This window comes from Microcaecilia unicolor, chromosome 1 (assembly GCF_901765095.1).
Source record: "Microcaecilia unicolor chromosome 1, aMicUni1.1, whole genome shotgun sequence".
NCBI classification, from domain to species: Eukaryota; Metazoa; Chordata; class Amphibia; order Gymnophiona; family Siphonopidae; genus Microcaecilia; species Microcaecilia unicolor.
Genome location: NC_044031.1, coordinates 556,103,304 through 556,125,988, shown reverse-complemented (window position 1 = coordinate 556,125,988; position 22,685 = coordinate 556,103,304). Strand labels below are relative to the sequence as shown.

At 43.8% G+C, this 22,685-nt stretch overlaps 1 protein-coding gene across 21 annotated transcripts in view; it reads right to left on the bottom strand.

The window, feature by feature from the left end:
* RIMS2 (regulating synaptic membrane exocytosis 2) overlaps nucleotides 1–22,685 on the bottom strand; it is a 1,685,778-nt gene that overhangs the window by 1,076,497 nt on the left and 586,596 nt on the right. Inside the window, exon 4 of one of the 21 annotated variants that reach the window (XM_030217734.1) lies at nucleotides 17,058–17,083. The exons of the other annotated variants lie outside the window; for them this stretch is intronic. Within the exon in view, the coding sequence (XP_030073594.1) occupies nucleotides 17,058–17,083 (26 nt within the window). The remainder of the gene's footprint in view (nucleotides 1–17,057; nucleotides 17,084–22,685) is intronic. 21 annotated transcript variants of the gene reach the window in all.

The window sequence follows — 22,685 nt, the reverse complement described above, 5'->3', positions numbered from 1 at the left end:
AGATTCGTATGACTGTGGACTTACGAACCTACATGTCACCAGAGTGCCTACGGAACCTGGTAGCAAGCCTGTCTTTGTGCGTCAGTATAAGATTCCATTGGCGTCCTATGAGTCTGTACAAGAGATTCTCAACACCTTGGAGACCAGGGGTATCATCAGACAATGCAACAGCACGTACAACTCCCCTCTGTGGCCCATCTTGAAAAAGAATAACAGCTGGAGAATCGCTCTGGATTACCGTCAGTTGAATAAGCGAGTACCCTTGTCCCGGTGGCCTATGGCTCCACTGGATCAGAACCTTGCAACCATCAGGGGGGCTAAGTATTTCACCAGCCTGGATTTGGCATCAGGGTTTTGGACAGTAGCAGTCCATCCCCACGATCAGCATAAACTGGCTTTTACGTTTGGGAAGAAGCAGTATACGTGGAACAGGACACCCTTTGGGTTTCTCAATTCACCTGCTGAATTCAACATTTTCCTACACAAAGCCCTACCAGATGCTGAAGCTCGAGGAACAGTGGTCTATGTGGATGACATCCTGATCAAGAGTCCTACCTTTCAGGAACACCTGGAGGAGATGGAGCATGTCTTCACACAGTTGGCAGATGCTGGAGCTAAACTGACTCTTGCCAAAGGACAATGGTGCAGGAAATCACTGAATTACTAAGGGTATGAAATTTCTGCGGAGGGTCTGCGACCCCAGAAGAAGCGAGTGCAGTCTTTACAACAGTTGAAACAGCCCACCAATATCACTGATCTTCGTTCCTTTCTAGGAATTTGCAACTACTCCAGACAGTTCATAGATGAGTATGCGGAGATCACCCGACCGTTGGTCAAGTTGTTGAAGAAAGATACACCTTGGGTCTGGGGGCCAGAACAGAAATCTGCTATGCAGGAGCTGAAAGACAAGTTTAGCTGCTTCCCATGCCTCGCATACCCCGAGGGAGGTCGTGAGTTCTACGTGGACTTGGGATATTCCCAACACTCTATGAGTGCTGTCCTATATCAGAAGTACGACACGGATAAGAGGGTAGTGGCGTATGCCAGTAAAGGACTAACGGATGTGGAGAGGAAGTATTCCGACTGTGAGAAAGCACTCCTGTCTACCGTTTGGGCTTTGCAACACTTCAGAAGTTACATCCAAGGTGAGAAGCTAATTGTGGAGACTTGCCACCAGCCCATCAGTTTCTTGGGTAGTGACCAAATTAAGACCGGTCGAGTGTCAAACAGCAAAATAGTCTCCTGGACATTGGCTCTTCAAGGCTGGCCTCTGGAGGTAAGGTATGCTCAGAAACATCGTAATGCAGTAGCCCAAGGTATGGCTGACCTACATGATTGTGCAGAACAGGATTCCATTGCAGGTATTCCCGAAGCAGATGTTCCCCCGCTAGAGAAAGAACCTCATCGACACCATCTGTATGATGAACAGACTTGTGCTACCATGCCTAAGGTCTATGTAGATGGTTGTGCTTACCGTCGTGATACAGTCAAGGAATTGGTTGCAGGAGTAGGAGTGGTATGGGATCCAACCAATCTTGAAGAGACCCTGAAGCACAGCTTGGGCTCGCGAACTAATCAGTACGCTGAGATTGTGGCAGCTCTGGTGGCGGTACAGTCTGCAATTCAGAAAGGAGTCCGAAAGTTGGTCATATGTACGGATTCGGACTATGTGAGACAGAATTTTGTGTCCCATTTGCCCATCTGGAAGCAGAAAAATATGTTAAATTCCAAAGGAAAACCAGTACATCATGGAAACTTGATCCAGATTTTAGATCAACTGGTAAGGGACCATGACATGACCATCTATTGGAAGAAGGTCAAGGGTCATGCAAAAGTTGACAGTCCCGACAAGCTGGGAAACGACTTGGCCGATCACCTGGCCAAGGAGGGTGCGCTTACAGGAGAATTATGGCGACCCCCAGATGTGGAGACTGCGGCTGTCCATGCGGTCACCCGACGACAGGCGAAGCAGTCCAACGACACGCCGGTGGTCCAGTGGTGCAGGGAAGTCCCATCCTTTGATCTTGTCATGGCACAGAAATCCGACCCGGTGATCGGTAGATTTTATGAGTACATATGGAATCCGCAAGACTGTTCCCTGACGGAAGAACACAAGCAAGATGAGGAAATGAGGATACTCTACGCCTCCCGAGAGAAGTTCAAACTTCACAAGGACCTGCTTATTCGGACGAGTAAGCATGGCATTGAGCAATGGGTGGTGCCTAAAGAATATCGAGGCATTATGTTGCAGCATGCCCATGACGAACCATGTGCGGGACATAGAGGGGAGAATATCACCTATGAGACCCTAAAGCAAGTAGCTTATTGGCCTCACATGCGACAGGATGTACAGTTGTACACGCGAGGGTGTTTGACCTGTTGTCGTTTCCAGCCATCTTCACCATCTCACCGAGCACCACTTAGGAAGAAGGGTATCGCCATGCCCTGGTCGGATATCCAGATTGATTGGGTTGGTCCTGTAGTTCGATCCACTCGTGGTAACAAGTACTTGCTCACAGTCACCTGCTTGTTCACCAAGTGGTTGGAGTGTCTGCCTGCACCCAACTGCACGGCAGAAACCACGGCTACCTTACTACTGAATCATGTGTTCAGCCGGTGGGGTTTGCCTATGCGAGTGGATTCAGACCAAGGTTCTCAGTTCACGGCAGAGGTGATTCAACATATGTGGAAGATGCTTGGAGTAAAGAGTAAGTTGCACATAGCTTACCGACATCAATCTTCGGGACAGGTGGAAAGAGCTAATCGCACCATCGTGACCATTCTGAAGAAGTATGTGTCATCCTCAGGTAAGAATTGGGACCTTGTCTTACCATTGGTCCTTATGGCGATTCGTTCCACACCCCACCGTTCCACCGGAGTGTCTCCTTTTGAGATGATGACAGGTAGGGAAATGACATTACCAATTCATTTGTTGTACAGGACTAATGATGTGAACTTGTCCAGTGCTACCTCCACTCATGAATATGTCACCCATTTGCGTAAGCATTTGCAAAGTGCCTTTGCCTTTGCTCAGAAAAATTTGGAAAGTAGCGCTAGAGGTAGAAAAGCCTATTATGATCAAGGGACTACCTCTAAAGAATACCAAATTGGCGACAAGGTATTCTACTTCAATTTTGCCAGAAACAAGGTTAAAGAAAGGAAGTTTCTGCCTAGTTGGCGTGGTCCATTCCCAATAGTGGAAAAAGCTTCACCTGTGGCTTACCAAATTTGCCTCAAGAAAAATACTAAGGGTGAAGACACCCTTAAATGGGTCCACATCAATCAGTTGAGACCACGTCATCCCAGTCATTTGATTCCAGACGTAGGTGTTGATGACACGAACTGTACTAACACCCCAACAGCATAGTCTGTTTTCTTTGTACCTTGCAGATGCAGAAAAGAACCCTGATGATCGTGTTCTTGATCTCCGTGCTGCTGGGATCGTGGTCCAAGATGATCGAACCTGGTCCCATGTCTGGAGTTGTTCTGCAAGATACCCCTGGCTTCCTGATTACCCAGTCCCAGATTGTTCCACAGAAAGTAGTTGTGTCCCTTGACCCAATGCATGTGCTACTGAAACATTTCAATATGAGTAACTTATCTCTGTCTGCTGTTACCCATTCCTGGTTTCTCAATTATATGCAAAATGCCCGTGCACAAGTGAAGAACATTTTGCATCAACTGGACAAAGTCATGGTACAACCTATGCAACCTTATAATTCCAGGTCCAGATCTAAGCGTTTTCTTGGTCTGGCCGGTGGTTTGATTTTTTCGGCCATTGGTTCACTTTTTGGTATTTCCATGTCTGTTGCCAACGTAGTTTCTGTCCAAAAGTTGCAGGCCAATATACAAGCCATCCAAGCAGACTTGAAAGCCATCGAGACCAAATTGGTAGTCCAACAGAGCCAACTTGTGGCCCAGGGTAAAACTATTGCTGATACGGTCACTCTTGTGAATTTACATACACATAAAATTAGTGCTAACACAGCTGATTTGTTGACAATTAAAGGTACCATGAATGAAGACCGTGTGTTTATACAACCTGTTAAGGACCTTATCCAGGATTTATTTAGGGAAGTAGATACTAGTGTTAGTAAGCTAATGCAGGGACAGATACCAACGTACCTGATACCATCTGATGTTGTTAAAGATGCCTTTGCCAAAGTTACCCGTTTGTCTATTGAACCTTTTCAAATTCAAATCGCATTTCATTTAGGTACTGCCTTTCCCCTTTATTTGGATATGGAGCGTATGGAAATTGCCTTCATCCTTAATTTGCCATTTATTATGCCTGAGAATGTATACCAGCTTAAACAAGTTGTAAATGTAGGTACTTGGCATGAGAATTTGTACCTTAATGTTGATACACCTAAGTATGTTGCTTACCAACAGGATGCTCCGCAACATTATTTGGTCCCTAACTTAGACCTTTGCCACAAAACTAAAGATGTTAATTGGCTATGCCCTGGTAAACCTTTCCTGAAAGACACAACAGAAGCTCTTTGTGGCTTGTCCACAGAGAATGTCCAAGAGAAGTGTAAGGTTACCGTGTCAAAATATGACGATTTTTCTGATACCACTGTAGCTGTACTGGATACGGTATGGTTAGTTAGCACACCTAGTACGGAACTGACTGTCACCTTTCAGAAGCATGATGTAATCAACCGTTACACTCTTCCTTGCAATGTTTGTGTGATCGCTGTACCCAAGTATGCTGTTGCTCATGTAGGAGGAGTTTCCCTGTTTTATCTTGACACAGACCCGGTTGTTTCTGAGTTGGAAGTGCTTGATGTATTTCGTGGACATCCTATTGACTTTGCTATGGACCTTATACCCTTTTTACAGTCCAAAGAATCTCACACTGTTGAATTATCTGTTGACCATGAGACTCTCGAGGTTGCAGATTACAAACGTCGTTCATCTGATGTCACCCAGTTCCACATGTCCACTCATGTGGTCATCCCACTTTTGACCATCTCGTGGTTCATCATGTTCCTGTGTGCTGTAGTGTTTTGGAGAGACCTTCGTCATTTACGCTATCGCGTAAACACTTTGTCACCTACGGCGATGAGATTGCAAGACTTTATGTAGTTACATCTGACCAGCGTTTTGCCAACAATTTATTCCGTTTTCACTTCTCTGTACTAATATGCTTTGCTTTGCATGATGTGATTTTCATGATCTATGTGATTATGGTTCATGATTTGTTTGATTAATTTTCATGTGTTACGACTTTTAACTAACTGCACATGCGGGTTCTATTATTCAGTATTTTGCTGTATTAGCATTTTTGATTTCCTTGTGAACATTATCTTGCTTAATAGAACTGTTGGAAGTGTGTTAGTTTGCATTAGTTGAGATTAACTTTGAAACTTTTTGTAGTTGACCATGAAGTTGTACCTGAATCCTGACTGAACTGTCTGGCTTATTTTTGTAGTTAGGTTGGAGAAGGCCTTTACTCCTTTGTAGTAATTTCCATCTCCAAGGGGGGGAATCTGTAGGAGTATTTGCTGTGATCTCACCCACCCGGTGTGCACATGAGAGCACCTTTACAGCCAACATGGACGCTGCAACCTTTCACCTATATGTCTGACTACCAACTGTGCAGAAGTCAGCATTTCAGCTTGTAATAGATTTACTGAAGCCTGCACCACCTCCAAGGTCACTCTGTATCGGGGGAGAATGCATGTCCCTGAGAGAGAGAGAGCTTACGAGATAAGACGGACAATGGAAGCTTCATACAGATGCTGGGAGTACATGGTGGGATTATTTCTGATTGGCTCCCAGAAAAACGGATGGGTCGGAGAAGCGGGAACAGAAGGGGAAGAAAGTTAGTTGGCGGGAAGAACGGGAGAAGAACAGGAGAAAAGAAGAGGAGAGGACTTGCATTTCGGCAAGCACCTGATTTACCTGAGAGACTTACTGATAATACCTGGCAAAGCTTTTCCCCAGGTTACAGCTGTCTACAGGATCTATACTGAGTCTGTATCATCTGTTGCTGAGCAAGACAAGTGCATCACCTAAGCTCGTGGGACCTTGCTGAGACATTCAGCTAAGGCATCGGAAGGAACCTGATCTGGTGACCGGAACGGTGAGATCATAGCTTACTTCTTTCAGGCTGGGTTAGATAATTGGTCTGTGCTCGGACCCATCAGATGCGTGACGTCAGGATTTATGATCTCTACTCGCTGTTAGCCTAGTACAAGACTTGTGTGGTAATCATTAGGATCTCGGTATTGTGTTTATCTGTCATTACAGATTAGCCAATAGGATAATCATAGTTATTCTCTATATTTTTGGTATCATTGTGCATGCAATCAGGAATTGCTGATGCTATTAGCTGATAAGGATTTTTCTATATTTTTGTATATAACCCTGTATAAATAAACTAATATATTCCATTGGTCTATCCGTTATTTTCCATGTAGCGATTGTCGGGCGGAGGCCACACCCCCTAGACATAAGCGAGTACGTATGTAGGAATTGGCCTCTTACAAAATCTATATAACCACCTACAGACCTGAACATCATGGATTCATGGGCAAACTCATTCCAACTGAAACTGAACACTGAAAAAACACACTGCCTCATCCTCTCATCTCAACTTAAGTACAAACCCACAACCATAAACACCCCAGGCCACACCATCCCTACCTCAGATAGCCTAAAAATACTCGGAGTCACAATCGACCACAACCTTACCCTTGAGAGCCAAGTAAACTCCATAATAAAGAAAATGTTCTATTCAATGTGGAAACTTAAACGATTAAAACTTTTCTTCCCGAGAGAAATTTTTCGAAACCTAGTACAATCAATGGTCCTAAGGCATGCAGATTACTGCAACGGAATCTACGCGGGATGCAAAGAACTCACAAAATAAACTCCACACCGCCCAAAACACAGCAGCCAGGCTGATATTTGGTAAAACACGATTCAAAAGTGTCATACCCCTCCGAGAAAAGCTGCACTGGCTCCCAATCAAAGAAAGGATCATCTTCAAAATCTGTACTTTGGTCCACAAAATTATCTACGGCGTAGTCCCAGGATACATGACAGACCTAATAGATCTACCAACTAGAAACAGAATCGGATCATCACAATCATACCTAAACCTACACTACCCAAATTGCAAAGGACTTAAATACAAAACAACTTACGCATCCTGCTTCTCCTACATAAGCGCATAACTATGGAATGGACTCCCAAAAGTTGTGAAAACAATCCACGACCATCTAAACTTCAGGAAATCACTAAAAATCAACCTCTTCAAAAAGGCTTACTCCGTCGATCCACCGTAAATCCCCACACTCAGGAACACAGCATAACCAATGACCGTACTGGACAACATACAATCTTCATTCCCTTCGACCTTCATGGTGCCTGATACACACCTACCTCATTAGACCACAATATAATCTTGTATTTGTTATCAACCGACTTGGCGAACGCCATTACGGTACCTTGTAAGCCACATTGAGCCTGCAAATAGATGGGAAAATGTGGGTTACAAATGTAACAAATAAATAAATAAAAAATTATTCCTCTGTTTATTTATTGTCTATGTATTTATTTATTTAATTTTTCCTTGTGTTTTTATAATAGTGATTTTTATATTTTTGTACTTGTCTAGGAAATCCTGAGGCAGGCCTCTGTGGCTAAAACACGATTTGTGACAAATCCATTGCATACTTCGAATAAAAACCTCTGATGTGAACTCTGAGTCCATTGGACGTTTTGTTTTTGCATCATCTTCAGTGTGACCTTTGTTGTGTTTGCCTGCTTGCATTGACCTGTGCGAGGGTCTTTTGTCCTTCTGTGTCTGTCGATGAAAACAATGATCCTGTGTATAAATACTGCTGTGACAAATTAAATAAAGCAGAATATTGTATAGCATTGGTCATGCTTAATGATGTTCTAAGTGATTTGGAAGAACTCTGCAAAATTTTACAAACAAGTTCCTTGACTACCATTGAAGCATTTCAGCTTATATTGGAGAAAAGCTGTACAAGAATTGTTGTCATCCTTCAGTACTCCTGTTAACACAGCTTCCATTCTTCAGTTTATTAAGCAGATATACAATCATATGCTTACACCATGAATTACAAGAATGATCTGTGTTCGATAAAGACTGCTTCACAACTCCTTCCAGTACTGATCATTTAACCTTTGAGAATCAACAAATTACCAGATTTGCTAAACAATGCAACACTTTGATTAATAGATAAAACTTATTTTCAAAAGGAACTCTGCCACCAGTATTCAGAATTTAAATTACTTATGAGAAAATGAAAAGTAAAAAGATTTCAGGACATAACTTTTACATAGTAAAAGGAAAAATGAATGGACTATATTTTCTATTAGAGGTTTGTGGAATCTGCAAGCTTCCGGTGCCAATTGCAAAACAGAATTCAGCTTGATGAACACAATTAAAACTAAAACAAGAAACTGAGTAGAAGTTGAACATCTTGACGATTTAATGAGCTTTGAAATATATCTACACTCAGTTAACAATGTTATTAATCAGGACAGAGTTTGTAATTTGTGAAAAACAGAAACAATTTTTACTCTGTAATTTGTAACGTGTATATACCAATTTCTTTTCTCTATCAAGTAATATGTATTACTTGGGGGGGGGGGGGGGGTCCCAGCAACTGACAGTTTTTTTTCTCTCCAAATAGTAATCCAGTTCCTCATAGCATTTAAGAACCACACCCAGCCTGCATGCCTACTTTGCTTTCTGTACCAGCGCTTTGCATTCAGTGGCGTAGCCAGACAGCCAGTTTTGGGTGGGCCTGAGCCCAAAGTGGGTGGGCACAAAATTTTCTCTGCTCCGCCCTACCTCCACCTCAAAATATAAATACTTTAGCTAATGAGGATCCTCAAGCTCAGTCAGCTGAAGACTTTCTCTGAAGGTGGCCAGAACTCTCTTTTACCAAGCTTGGCAGGCAGCAGCAATGACCCTAAGCCACTGATGCCAGCACCCCACACATGCTTAGCTGTCGATGGCTCAAGGATGCTGTTGCCAGAGCTTGGTAGAAGGGAGTTCTGGCCGCCTTTGGAGGAAGTCCTTAGCTGGGGATGCCTGGGAATCCTCACCAGCTATACAGCAAGGGTTAGAACTGTTGTAAGACCTACTTGGCCCAGGTCAGAAAATAAAGGAGGGCTCCCCTCCCCGATTCCCTCTCCTCTTTGCCTCCCTTCCAATTTTCCACCTGCCATTACTATCACACCAACAGAACCTCACCAAACACAGAACAAGGGATCACAAATTAGAAATAAAAATATTTAGACAAAAATTGAAAAGGAACCCCAAGAAGTTAAACATAGCATTACTGCAACACTGGAGACACAAAACATGCATTTCCTTTTCTATAGAACACAATACAAAGACATTTCCTATGCACATTTCCAAAAGCTAACATATTCCATTTAAAACATTTGAAATAAAATGCTTTGTTTCTACCTTTGTTGTCTGGACATTTTATTTTTCCATCTTGCTGGTTCCAATTTCTCTTTTCTGCTTTCCTCTCTGCCGTCTGCTAATTCTTCTTCAAGCGGCTGTAGTCCATTTGTCTTTTCTCCTCTCTCCTGTCTGTTCCCTCAATATTCCTGCCTCTGACATGTTGGTCATTCCTTTGTAGCTCTTTTCTGCCTCTCTCTCTCACCCTTCTTTGTCTCCTTTTTACTTTTCAACTACCTATCAAATTTCCATCTTCTTCTTTCACCCACTAGCTCTCCCATTCCCCATCTTACTCCTCCCCATCCCTACTTTCTCTTTTATCTTTAATCTACTCCCCATTACCATACTTCTACCCTCTGTAATCACTATCTCTTATTCATTTCCTTGCCACCCCCTCCTCCCCCTCTTGCCCTCTCCCACAGGGTTCCACCATTCCCATCATCTTCTCCCTCCATCCTTCTAACCAGCATCTGATCCCCTCCCCACCCCACCATGGTAGCCTTATATTTTCCTGCCCCTTCTCTCTTCATTCCTGTTAAATAGTAATAGTAGTAGTCCTCTCCCCCATGGCCCAGCATTTCCCCCCTCACCATCTACTGTGTACCTCTCATCCACCCCCATGTCTATCTCCCCCTCTCATTCCCACTGTCCAACGTCTCTCTCCCCTCCCATACAGCATATCTACCTTCCTCCCCTCTACTAGCATGTCTAACATTTCTCCCTTCCCTCCACCCCTATGCCCACCATTTTGCCCTCCTCTCCACCCCTATGTTTAACATATTTCCCCCTCTCGCCACCTATCCCCTCTCTATGCAGCATGTCTCCCTCTGCTCCACCTCATATGCAGCCAAGACTTCTCCCTTCCTGACCCCTCCACCCCTTTAGTGGATCTCTCCCTTCTTCCCCATGCAGCTTCTCCCCCACCCACCATGCCTCATCATTCCATCTTCCCTCCTCCCTGTGCTTCTCCCCCACCCACCATGCCTCATCATTCCATCTTCCCTCCTCCCTGTGCAGCATCTTTCCTTCCTTCTTCTTCCCTCCCCCCCCCCCGTGCAGCTGCTGTCCCCGTCTTCCCTCCCCCATTCCAACATCTTTTCCCCATCATCCCTTGCCCTGTGGCGTGCCGCAACTTTCACCCCCATCTTCCCTCACCCTCGCAGGCCCGCCCAGCAGCGATTCCGATCGCAGGCAGCTCCTTCGGCTCGTACACGCTGCCTGCCGGCTGCCGCTCAAATCTCCTTGCAGCTACTAGCAGCGCTAACCCGGAAGCCTCTCCTCTGAGCTTCCGGGTTAGCGCTGCTAGTAGCTGCAAGGAGATTTGAGCGGCAGCCGGCAGGCAGCGTGTACGAGCCGAAGGAGCTGCCTGCGATCGGAATCGCTGCTGGGCGGGCCTGCGAGGGTGAGGGAAGATGGGGGTGTAAGTTGCGGCACGCCACGGGGGAATGGATGATGATGGGGACCGGAGCCTCCGGAATCGCTGTGCTGCTGGGCGGGCCTGACCCCAAATTGGGTGGGCCCAGGCCCACCCGGGCCCACCCGTGGCTACGCCCCTGTTTGCATTTGACTTGACACTCCTTATGCTGTTTCTTATTATTTTCAGTCGGTTCCTTCTTCCATTTTCTGAAGGATTTTCTTTTAGGTCTAATAGCCTCCTTCACCTCACTTTTTAACCATGCCAGCTTTCGTTTGTTCTTCCTCCCTCCTTTTTTTAATGCATGCAATATATTTGGCCTGGGCTTCCAGGATGGTATTTTTCAACAGCATCCAAGCCTGATGTAAATTTTTGACCCTCGCAGCCGCTCCTCTAAGGTTTTTTTTACACTGTTCTTCTCATTTTATCATAGTTTCCTTTTTGAAAGTTAAACGCTAACGTATTAGATTTCCTGTTTATACTTACTCCAAAGCTAATATCAAATCTGATCATGTTATGATCACTGTTATCAAACGGCCCCATCACCATTACATCCCACACCAGATCATATGCTCCACTTAGGACTAGGTCTAGAATTTTTCCTTCTCTTGTCCTCCTCTACCAGCTGCTCCATAAGGCAGTCCTTGATTTCATCAAGGAATTTAACCTCCCTAGCATGCCCTGACTTTACAGTTACCCAGTCAATATCAGTATAATTGAAATCACACATTATTATCATGTTGCCCAGTTTGTTAGCCTCCCTAATTTCTGATAACATTTCTATATCCGTCTGTTCATCCTGGCCAGGTGGACAGTAGTACACTCCTATCACTATCCTTTACCTCTTTACACATGGAATCTCAATCCATAGGGATTCTAAGATGTGTTTTGGTTCCTGCAGAGTTTTCAATCTATTTGATTCAAGGCCGTCCTTAACATACAATGCTACCCCTCTACCAATTCGATCCACCCTATCACTATGATATAATTTGTACCCCGGTATGAAAGTGTCCCACTGGTTATCCTCCTTCCACCAGGTCTCAGAGATGCCTATTATATCTAATTTTTTTCAGTTAGTGCAATACATTCTAACTCTCCCATCGCATATAAACATTTCAAACTATGTTTGTTGTTCCTATTTACATCATGCTTAGTACTTGACAGTATTAATTTGCAATCCTTTGTCTGATTTTTATTTTTATTTAAGGACACCTGATCTACTACGGTCTCTTTTGCAACCTCACTATCAGGATACCCTATCTCCCCTGTTTTGGTGATATCTTTAAAAGATACCTTATTCCGAACCATGCGCTTTTGAGCGACTGTCGGCCTTCCCCCAGTCTCTAGTTTAAAAGCTGCTCTATCTCCTTTTTAAATGCTGATGCCATCAGCCTGGTCCCACCCTAGTTAAGGTGGAGTCCATCCTTTCAGAATAGGCTACCCCTTCCCCAGAATGTTGCCCAGTTCCTAACAAATCTAAAACCCTCCTCCCTGCACCATCGTCTCATCCAGGCATTGAGACTCCAGAGCTCTGCTTGACTCTTGGCCCTGTGCGTAGAACAGGTAGCTGTTATGATTCTGCCGGTTTGGCTGAGGGGGAGGGGGGACGTCTCTTCTGATTGGCTGCCAGGGGTTGTGCTGACGTCAGGGGATAGTACTTTAGCCTGCAGCTGAAGAGTTTCTCTGCTTTTGCGTTACTTACTTGGTAGTAACAGGAAAGCCTGATAGGTTTCTCTCAGAACGTGCTCTAGGTTCTGACAGGGATCTGTGTTGTATTGGAGTATTCTTTTCCTTCCCTCTGGGTTAGCTGCTGCTGTGTGTGTGCGCATAGCTCTGTAATCAGGGTCAGCTACTCGTTTGTTTAGTGGGGGCTGGGCATTGCTCAGCCTCCGGGCTCTGGGCTGAGTGAGAGCGTTCTCCTTTGTTTGTTTGTTTTAAGGATTTCTCTTCCCAGTGTCCCGGCCTGCTGGCTCAGTGAGTTTAACCCTTTGTGTACTGTGCGTATTGTATTCCTGCCTCTGCCAGTGTGTTTGTTGGATGGGCCCCACTCCCTCTCGGGAGGGGAAGCTTTCTCTCTGATTGTTTGTTGATATATGGCACTCTCTCTCTGCTGGCTCTACAAGCTTAACCCTTTGTGTTCCGTGTGCCTCTGTCTACAGTGGGTTTGAGGCAAAGGCTTTCTGCCTTCCTTTTGTGTCTGGGTCCTCTGGCTTCTGCCTGGGGCTCCTACCCTGGTGGGGGGGGGGGGTTGCTGTGTTAGTTCCCCTGTCCTGCGCTAGTCCCCTGCGTGGGCGTGGCCCGCTCTGGTCCTTTGTTTCCCCCTCTGCCCTATTGCTGGTGTTCAGCGCGTGTCTGGCATCTTGGGGCCCTCTGGGTTCTTTCACCCCTCCCTGTGTGTGATTGGGTTCCAGTTCAGCCATGAGGCTCACACGAGTGGCTCTGTGTGCGTGGGTTCCGGTTCGGCCGCGAGGCCCGCCTGTATGCCTATTTCCCTTCTTCCTGAGGGACTGTGGGGAGGGGTAGCTTAGGGGGTATTGTGTAGCTGGGGTGTGCGGTGGTGGGTCGGTCTCCCCTTGGCCTGGGTCGGCGCCCTGCTGGCCTCGGCCAGGGCCCAAGGGCTCACGACCAACCCAACGGATTACAGTAGCACTTTAGAAAATGCTACCCTAAAGGTTCTGAATTTCTACCTAAGAGCCTAAATTTGGCTTCCAGAACTTCTCTCCCACATTTTCCTATGTCATTGGTACCCACATGTTCCAAGACAGCTGGCTCCTCCCCTGCACTATCTAAAATCCTATCTAGGTGATGCTTGAGGTCTGCCACCTTTGCACAAGGCAGGCAAGTGACCAGGCGATCCTCACATCCACCAACCACCCAGCTATCTACAAGCCTAATAAAATAATCACCAACTACAACAGCCATCCTAACCCTTCCCATGGCAGGGAATGTGCAGTACATTGACAGGATCTGTTTCTAATTCTTTCCCACTTAGGTATGGTGTGCCACAAGACTCTGTCCTTGTGCCTGTATTATTTAATGTTTTAATGGCTCCTCTTGCTTATCTTATTGAGGCACTAAGTTTTTCACCACCTATATATATATGTGTGTGTGTATAGATAGATAGATAGATAGATAGATAGATAGATAGATAGATAGATAGATAGATAGATAGATAGATAGATAGATAGATAGATAGATAGATAGATAGATAGATAGATATGGACAACATTCAGATTATATTGAAGATTGAAAACTTATGACCCACAAGCTGTTGTGGAGTTATTCATAAGCTGACTTCAGTGGGTAATTGGCTGTTTATCTAAAGGCATAAATTAAACCTGAAGAAGTCACAGTCATTATTATTTTCTAGGACAGCCACCCCTGGATTCGTGATTCCCATAACTATGGGTGGATCTGCAATCCCTCTTGTAGGTTCTGCATGTTATTTTGGACTCAAAATTATCCTTTCAGGAACATCTTTCTGCTTTAACAAAGAAGCTATTTTGTTTTACATATGCTTCATCTGGTTCAGACTCTTTTAGATAGGTAATCTCTTACGTTGTGTTGGTCATGAACTGATTAGATTATTGTAATGCTGTTTTTTGTGATTAATGGAAACAGGATATTACGCATTTATGATTTATCCAAAATGTGACAGTTGAGTTTCTTTCAGGATTAGATCAATATGACCATGTCACTTCACTGCTCCAGGAGGGGCACTGGCTCCCCGTTTATCATATACCATTTAAAATATTAGTGTTGACTCATAAGCTTTTTTTTATATACTGGAGAACCATCTTTTTTATTCCTTATGTTTCAGTATGACCTCTTAAGTCTAGTTAACAAAACGGTTTAGTGCTTTTATCCTATCATAGTCTCATTCGTCAGGCAATTTTTACAGTACAAGCCCCAAAACTTTGATTTCTGAGCTTGGAGATGTTATGCCAGAAGTTCAAAGCTGGTTTAAAAGCCTAATTTTCCAAAAAGGCATTTGATGTAGGTACTTGGTGATTACTATTTGGGGATACGGAGCCTGGGATACAGTAGGATACGTTAGGAAACAGCAGGATTGTTATTGGATCTTATTTGCTGATGCTAATATTTGTTGTGTGTCTAATATTTTATTTTATATTTTTGAGAACCTCATGTATTTGAAACAACTTTGATGAATTTTAATTTCTGGTTTTGTTATGAATATTAATATGTGGAATTTAATTTCAGTTGTCTTACCTGTTTATTGTATTATGCCTTAGTTAGTTAGTTAGTTATTGGAATTTATTAACCGCCTTTATGAAGAGATTCACCCAAGGCAGTGTTTGTTATTGTAAACCACTTTAAAACTTGTGTGTAAGGTGGTATTTCAAATTACCAATAAAATTAAATTATGTATTTATATTAGGAGGTATATCAAATTTAATAAACTTCAACTTAAAACTTCAAAAGAACTCAGATGTTAGGTGTCCACTATAAGCCAAGTGGGAAGGTGAAAGCCTGATGACATTGATGCATAAAGAAGTAAACTTGACTACCTGCTCGTCAAGGAGGGTTTGCCTTTTAAGAAGCAGTGTTGGCGATCAATAACCACTGATTCAGTTGAAATGTATAGTCTGCTTTAAGTGACTTTTATCCCAATGATAGTGTAGAAACAAAATGGGACACTGCATTTGATGCAGCTGCCTCTGGGAGAAGGTTTGTAGTAATAATAATAAAAGGAAAGGCCAAGATTGCTCCTAGACAGATGTTGATTCAAACTCAATATTCTGCTGCCTCATAACTTGGTGTTATTACTTCCCATATGGATAAGAGAAAAGGGAGAATCCATACTCAACCACCACCCACATCTGGAAGCCCCCCCCCCCCCCATTAAGGCACATTACTATCCATGAGATGCTAAAAATCGATTGAGAGGCATAGGAGAGAATGACCATTATTGCAGAGAAGGAAGGAAATGTTTAAGGGTCTGGCATGGTGACATCATTTCTGCTGATATTCCAACGGCTGCCAACTGGTTATATAACATGTCGGTGCCTATCCATGGATATTCAGCAGAAAATAACTGGCTATCACCCACTAAATGTCTACAGTTAGCAGCTAGCTGATAACTGACTATATTGCATGACGTGGAGGGGCATAATCGAACGTGAACGGGTACATGAAGGGGCGGGACAGACCATATTTTTGAAAAAAATGGGCGTCCATCTTTGACCGTTTCCGCGACAGATTGCAGTTGAAGACGCCCAAAATCGGCTTTCGATTATACCGATTTGGGCGCCCACGGGAGAAAGACGCCCATCTCCCGATTTGGGTCAAAATATGGGAGTCTTTCTTTTGAAACTAAGCTGGATAGCCAGTTAGGTGTGGATATTCAGTGCTTAACCGGCTATGTTCAGTGGTTAAAATAGGCTGCATAAATAACAGGCCTATCTTAAAACACTAAAAAGTTAACCAATTAGCACTGAATATCAGCTTAACCAGTTAACGTTTTAGTGATTAAAAAACCCCCGGATATTCAATGCCAGTCACCGGAAACAGCCCGGCATTGAATATTTGATTTTATCTCCGGTATCGGACAGCAAAAGCGCTGCCCACCACTGAATATCGGGCCCATTGAGTCCTGGCAGACAGTCCTTCATTCTCTCACAACATGTGTCAGTCCCACCTGTGGTGGCAGCTTTATAGGTAGACAGGAAAGGTAGAGCCATGAAGCATGCTAGCAGGGGCATGCAATGGATGGAAGAAATTTTGATGGAAATTATATCATATGCAGCAAGGAAATTATCTGGAAATTATTCCAGGTATACAAATGTGTATATTTATAAATACATATATACATAGTTTGGACTAGAGTAGTAAGGCAGTAAAGAAAGTTGGTACCTGTCAACGTTGTTCATTTTGAAGCATATTAGAACTGGAAAAAGATACATTTTATTAAAGGATATTAAGATTATCTTGGAAATAACTTTCTTCTAAATTTCACAGTTGAGAACTTATTTTGCCAAGACATCAGTTATTAGCTAATGTTTGGTACTGAACAAAGATATCTGATGGATAGAGATAACCTTGTCAGGGTGGAATCAGTCTCTACATTGAACCTGCATGTCATGGAAACCATTGCATTCAGAACCATGGAGGATGTGTACAGATCTGAACTAGACGATATAAGAATGTTTCTCAGCAAAAGACAGGAAGCAAGCATCCTGCTGGTTTTCCTACAAAAACACAAGGACTAAAATACAAGGACTAACACAGAACATAAGAATAACAATCAATCTGTCCCAGTATGGCTAAGCTAGTTTAGGATCCTGCTTCCAACAGTGACCAATCCTTTTGGAAAGGGAGAGAAAAGTTTACAAAATACTGAAAACGTCAATAAGTAGCTCAAAACCTGGTGTCATCAAGGTTTTAGATACATATGAGGATGGGGCAATACATAGATAAACAAGACAATATTGTAACAATGAGCTGCATCTCATTGTGGCAGGAAGAAAAATTCTTCATGAGAAATTCAGACAATATTTTTCTAGGCATTTAAACTGGAGGGTGGAGGAGTAGCACCCCCAGCAAAAGACAAGATGTTTACATTGCTTTCTTTACTACTGTCACAACAATGTTAGCAAATCACTTCCTACCAACAGAGTAGGAAGTAAGACTAAACAAAAAACTAAACAGATGATGAGACTGCCACTGAAACATAGCTGGAAAGCAATGACCACAAGCGCTCTCAGTCTAAGCAACATGATCTGCAAGCCCTGATGTTAGAGGCAGACTTAGATATTTTTGATATCAAAGAGATTTAGTTCAGTGATTCCAATGAATAGGACACAAACATACCGGGCTATAATCTATTTAGAAAGGATAGAGATGGTCAAAAAGGAGGAGGAGCAGCTCTGTATGTAAGAAACAATATCAAAGCGACTGAAATTCAGGAGGCCTGGGTAAGAAAGAAGTGATATGGATCACTTTGAAAAGAGAAGATGGAACATGGGTGTTCTCTAGAGACCTCAAACACAATCAGAGCAACTAGATAAAGATCTGGTTATAGATATCCAAAAGTTGGGAAAGAAAGGGAAGGTGCAGTTGCTGGGAGGTTTCAACCTGCTAGATGCGGATTGGAAATTTCCATCTGCAGAATCGAAAAGAAGTAAAGAGATCATGGATGTTTTTCAAAGTGCTATGCTCAGATAAATGGTGACAGAATCCATGAGGGAAGAAGCAATGCTGGATCTGGTGCTCACAAATGTGGAAAAAGTGTATCTAATGTCCGAGTGGGTGCCCAACTGGGAAGTAGTGATCATCAAATGGTTTGGTTTGATATACCAGCTAAAGCAGAGGGCAGCCACTCAAAACTCAAAGTCCTGGATTTCAAACATACTGACTTCAATATAATGGGGGAGTACCTGAAGAAAGAGCTGATGGGATAGGAATATATATGAGAAGTGGAAAGACAGTGGTCCAGTCTAAAGATATAGCTACTGACCTTTACATGAGGAGAGTAAATAAAAGCATGAGAAAAAGGAAACCAATATGGTTCTCCAAGTAAATGGCTGAGAAAATAAAAGCAAAAGAGTTGGCATTCATGAAATACAGAAAAGAAAATTAACAGAGGCATACCGGATGAAACTGAAAGAAGCCAAGAGAGATACACCTCTAGTGAAAGTGCAAGAACAAATGGCTAGAAATGTAAGGAGGGGAGACAAGAATTTTTGGAGGTATATTAGTGAAAGGAGGAAGGCTAAAAATGTGAGACTGAAAGATACTGTAAACCATTATGTGAAGAATGATGAGGAAAAAGCAAACGTGCTACACAAATACTCCTGTTCTGTGTTCATGGAAGAAAATCCTAGAGAAGGACCTCAATTGGCTGGCAAAGGTACATATGAGAATGGAGCGGATATAGCATAGTTCAAGGAAGAATGTTTAGGAAGAACGTTTATGAACAACTTGAAAATCTGAAGGTGGACAAGGCCATGGGACTGGACAGGATCCATCCCAGGATAATGAGGGAGTTCAGAGAGGTTCTGCTGGATCCTCTCAAAAATGTGTTTAATAAATCCTTGGAGACAAGAGAGGTTCCATGGGATTGGAGAAGAGCGGATATGGCCTTTCTTCACAAGTGGTGACAGAGAAGAAAGTGGAAACTATAGGCCAGTAAGCCTCACTTCAGTTTTTGGAAAAGTAATGGAAGCATTGCTGAAGGAAAAGATAAAGAACTCCTGGAATCCAACAGGTTACAAGATCCGAGACAATATGGTTTTACCAAAAGTAAATTGTGCCTAAAGAATTTGACTGAACTCTTTGAGTTGAAGACCAGAGAACTGGATCGAGGACATGCGCTAGATGTAATCGACTTTGATTTCAGCAAAGCCTTTGACACAGTTCCTCATAGCAGGCTCTTGAATAAACTTGACAGGCTAAAGTTAGGACCCAAAGTAGTGAACTGGATTAGGAACTGGTTGACAGACAGAAGCCACTGGATGGTGGTTAATGGAATTCACTAGAATAAAGGAAAAGTGAGTAATGGAGTGCCTCAAGGATCTGTTCTGTGGCCAATTCTGTTCAATATATTTGTAAGCAACATTGCCAAAGGGTAAGAAGGTAAGGTTTGCCTCTTTGCAGATGATACCAAGATTTGTAACAGAGTGGATACACCAGAGGGAGTGAAAACATAGAATAAAGGATCTGCAAAAGTTAGAAGTGGTCTAATATTTGGCAAGTAAAATTCAGTGCAAAGAAGTACATAGTGTGTACTTAAGGAGTAGAAATCCAAGGGAGCTGTATATGCTAGGAGGTGAGAGGTTGATATGCACAGACGGAGAGGGACCTTGGGGTGACAGTATCCGAGGATCTGTATGACAAGGCAGTGGCCACAGTCAGAAGGACGCTAGGCTGCACTGAGAGAAGCATAACCAGAACAAGAAAAGAGGGGTTGATGCCCCTGTACAAGTCACTGATAAGCATTGGTGGGGCTCCACTTGGAGTACTGTGTTCAGTTTTGGAGGCCAAAAGGAGGTAAAAAGACTTGAAGCGGTCCAGAGGAAGGGGACAAAAATGGCATGGGGCTTGTGCCAAAGGACGTATGAGAAGAGACTGGAAGACATGAATATGTATACTGTAGCGGAGAAGAGGGACAGGGGAGATATGATACAGATGTTTCAATACTTGAAAAGTATAGAAACAAAACTTTTCCAGAGAATGGAAAATGGTAAAACTAGAGAACCTGAATTGAGGTTGCGGGGTGGTAGACATAGGAGCAATATTAGGAAATTCTTTTTCATGGAGAGGGTGGTTGATGCCTGGAATGCCCTCCTGAGGGAAGTTGAGGAGAAAAAAGTGGTGATGGAATTCAAAAAGGCGTGGAATGAACATAGAGGATCTCTAATTAGAAAATGAATGGTATAAAAAAAACCAAAACTTAAATGGCTGCATGTGCTATGAAGAACTAAGGCCGGTGCTGGGCAAGCTTGAATGATCTGGGTCCCATATATAGCAATCTGGTTTAGGATGGGCTGGAGACAGCTTCAATGGAAACCCCAGTAAACTGTTCCAGGCAGACTTTTCAGTCTGTGTCCTGCAAATAACCAGATGGATTTGGATAGACTGGAGTGGGCTTTGATGGCAACTTCAGTAGTTGGAATCTAAGGACAGGGCCAGGCAGACTTCCATGGTCTATGTCCCAGAAATTACAAAGAGAGACAATGATTAAGTATTTTATATCACATTCACTGTTGGTTTAATCATGACTTGATAACTGTGTGACTGTTGGGCAGAGTGGATGGACGGACTAGGTCTATCTGCTGTCATTTACTATGTAACTAATATGTTAAATAGCATCGGTCCCAGTACAGCTTCCTGGGGCATTCCACTATTCACCCTCTTCCACTGAGAGAAATGGCCATTTAAAAAGAGAAATTCAAGTTATCTGAACTTTTTACATTTAATTTGAATATAAAATGAAGTTACTCATCTGTAGCAGGTGCTCTCTGAGGACAGCAAGAAAAGTATTCACACATGTGCGTGACATCATAGACTGAGCCCCGGTGCAGACACTGCCCAACATTCTGTAACTTCCAGAAGCCTTTGGAAGGCCCCCGCTGCACATGCAGAAGTACCTTCCTTTCTGCGTGACCCACATGGGACCCACAGTTGGTTAAAAAAGCATAAAGAACGCAACTCCTAGGAGAGGTGGGAGGGTATGTGAGGATACTTGTCCTACTGTCCTCAGAGAACATCTGCTACTGGTTAATAACTTTGGCTTTCTCTGAAGACAAGCAGGACAGAGCTTCTCACATGTGGGAATCCCTAGCTACGAGGCTCACTGAAAATAAACAACAGTCAATAGGGACTTGCAACTGCAAGGCCAATCAAAACCAATAACACTAAGAATAAAAATAGGCCTGTTGTAAAGGTTCAGCTTGGAACTGAAAAGATTGCACCTAGGAGGGTGGATTTGGATTCTAGACTACAAACAAATTCTGCAGAACTGTGTGCCAAGCTGGCTGTCACGTCGGGTATTCTGCTCAAGGCAGTAATGAGATGTGAACGTACAGACAGAAAACTACATTGCAACTCTGCAAATCTCCTCCATGAAGGCTTACCTCAAATGGGTTACTGGCACAACCATGGATCTGACATTGTGTGTCCTGGCATGGCCCTTCAGAGTCAGCTCAGCTTGGATTTAAGTGAAGGAGATACAGTCTGATAGCCAATTAGACAAAGTGTGTTGACCGGTTGCTTCTCCCATTCAATTTAGGTCGAAAGAAACAAAAGCTGGGTGGGCTTTAGTCCGTTCCAAATAGAAGGCTAAGGCTCTCTTGCAGTTCAAGGTGTGCATTGCACTTTCGCCAGAATGGGCATGAGGTTTTGGGAAAAATGATGAAAGGACAATTGACTGGTTAAAATGGAACTCCGTCAGCACATTAGCAAGAAACTTAGGATGTGTGAGAAAGTTATGTCGTATTTGAAAATTCTTTCATCAGATGCAGAGCTTGTTTTGTGCCGGTATGCAACGGTACTGCGTACCGGCACCTTTCCCCCCCCCCCCCCCCCCCCCCCGCGAGTCCTGCACTTAGTCCCAAGTCTCCCACGAAGTCGCGAAACATGCAGCGCCAGCTCCCATTTCCGGCCGCTGCTGCATCTCCTGTTAAGCAGCAGCGGCCGCTACAAAAAGAAAAAGATCAAAAATGTTTTTAAACCTGAAACGCGGCATCTGCAGCCAACTCCTTCTCTCGCCTCCATGTCACTGCTCTAGGAGTAAGACCCCGGAGGAGCGCAGCAACGTGAGGAGGAGGAGGAGCGGCTGCAGAGCCGACAGCCAATGCCTGATGGCTGTCTACGGTGCCGCGTTTCAGGTTTAAAAACATTTTTGATCTTTTTCTTTTTGTAGCGGCTGCTGCTGCTCAACAGGAGAAGCAGCAGCGGCCGGAAATGGGAGACTTGGCAGGCAGGCATGTAGATAGGTAGGTGGGCGGGCGGGCCTGGATGGAAAGAAGGGGATAGAGAGAAAGACACTGATGGAAGAATCGGGAGAGGGGGGTAGACAGAAGGATGGGAAGAGAAAGAGGGAAAAACAGATGGAGGGATGGGGAGAGAAAGAGAGAAAACAGAAGGAAGGATGGGAAGAGAGAGAGAGGGAAAACAGATGGAAGGATGGGGAGAGAGAGAGGGAGAACAGATGGAAGGATAGGGAGAGAAAGGGAAAACAGATGGAAGGATGGGGAAAGAAAGGGAAAACAGATGGAAGGATGGGGAGAGAAAGATACTGGATGGAAGGTTGGGGAGAGAAAGGGGGAGATGATGAATGGATGCAGAGAG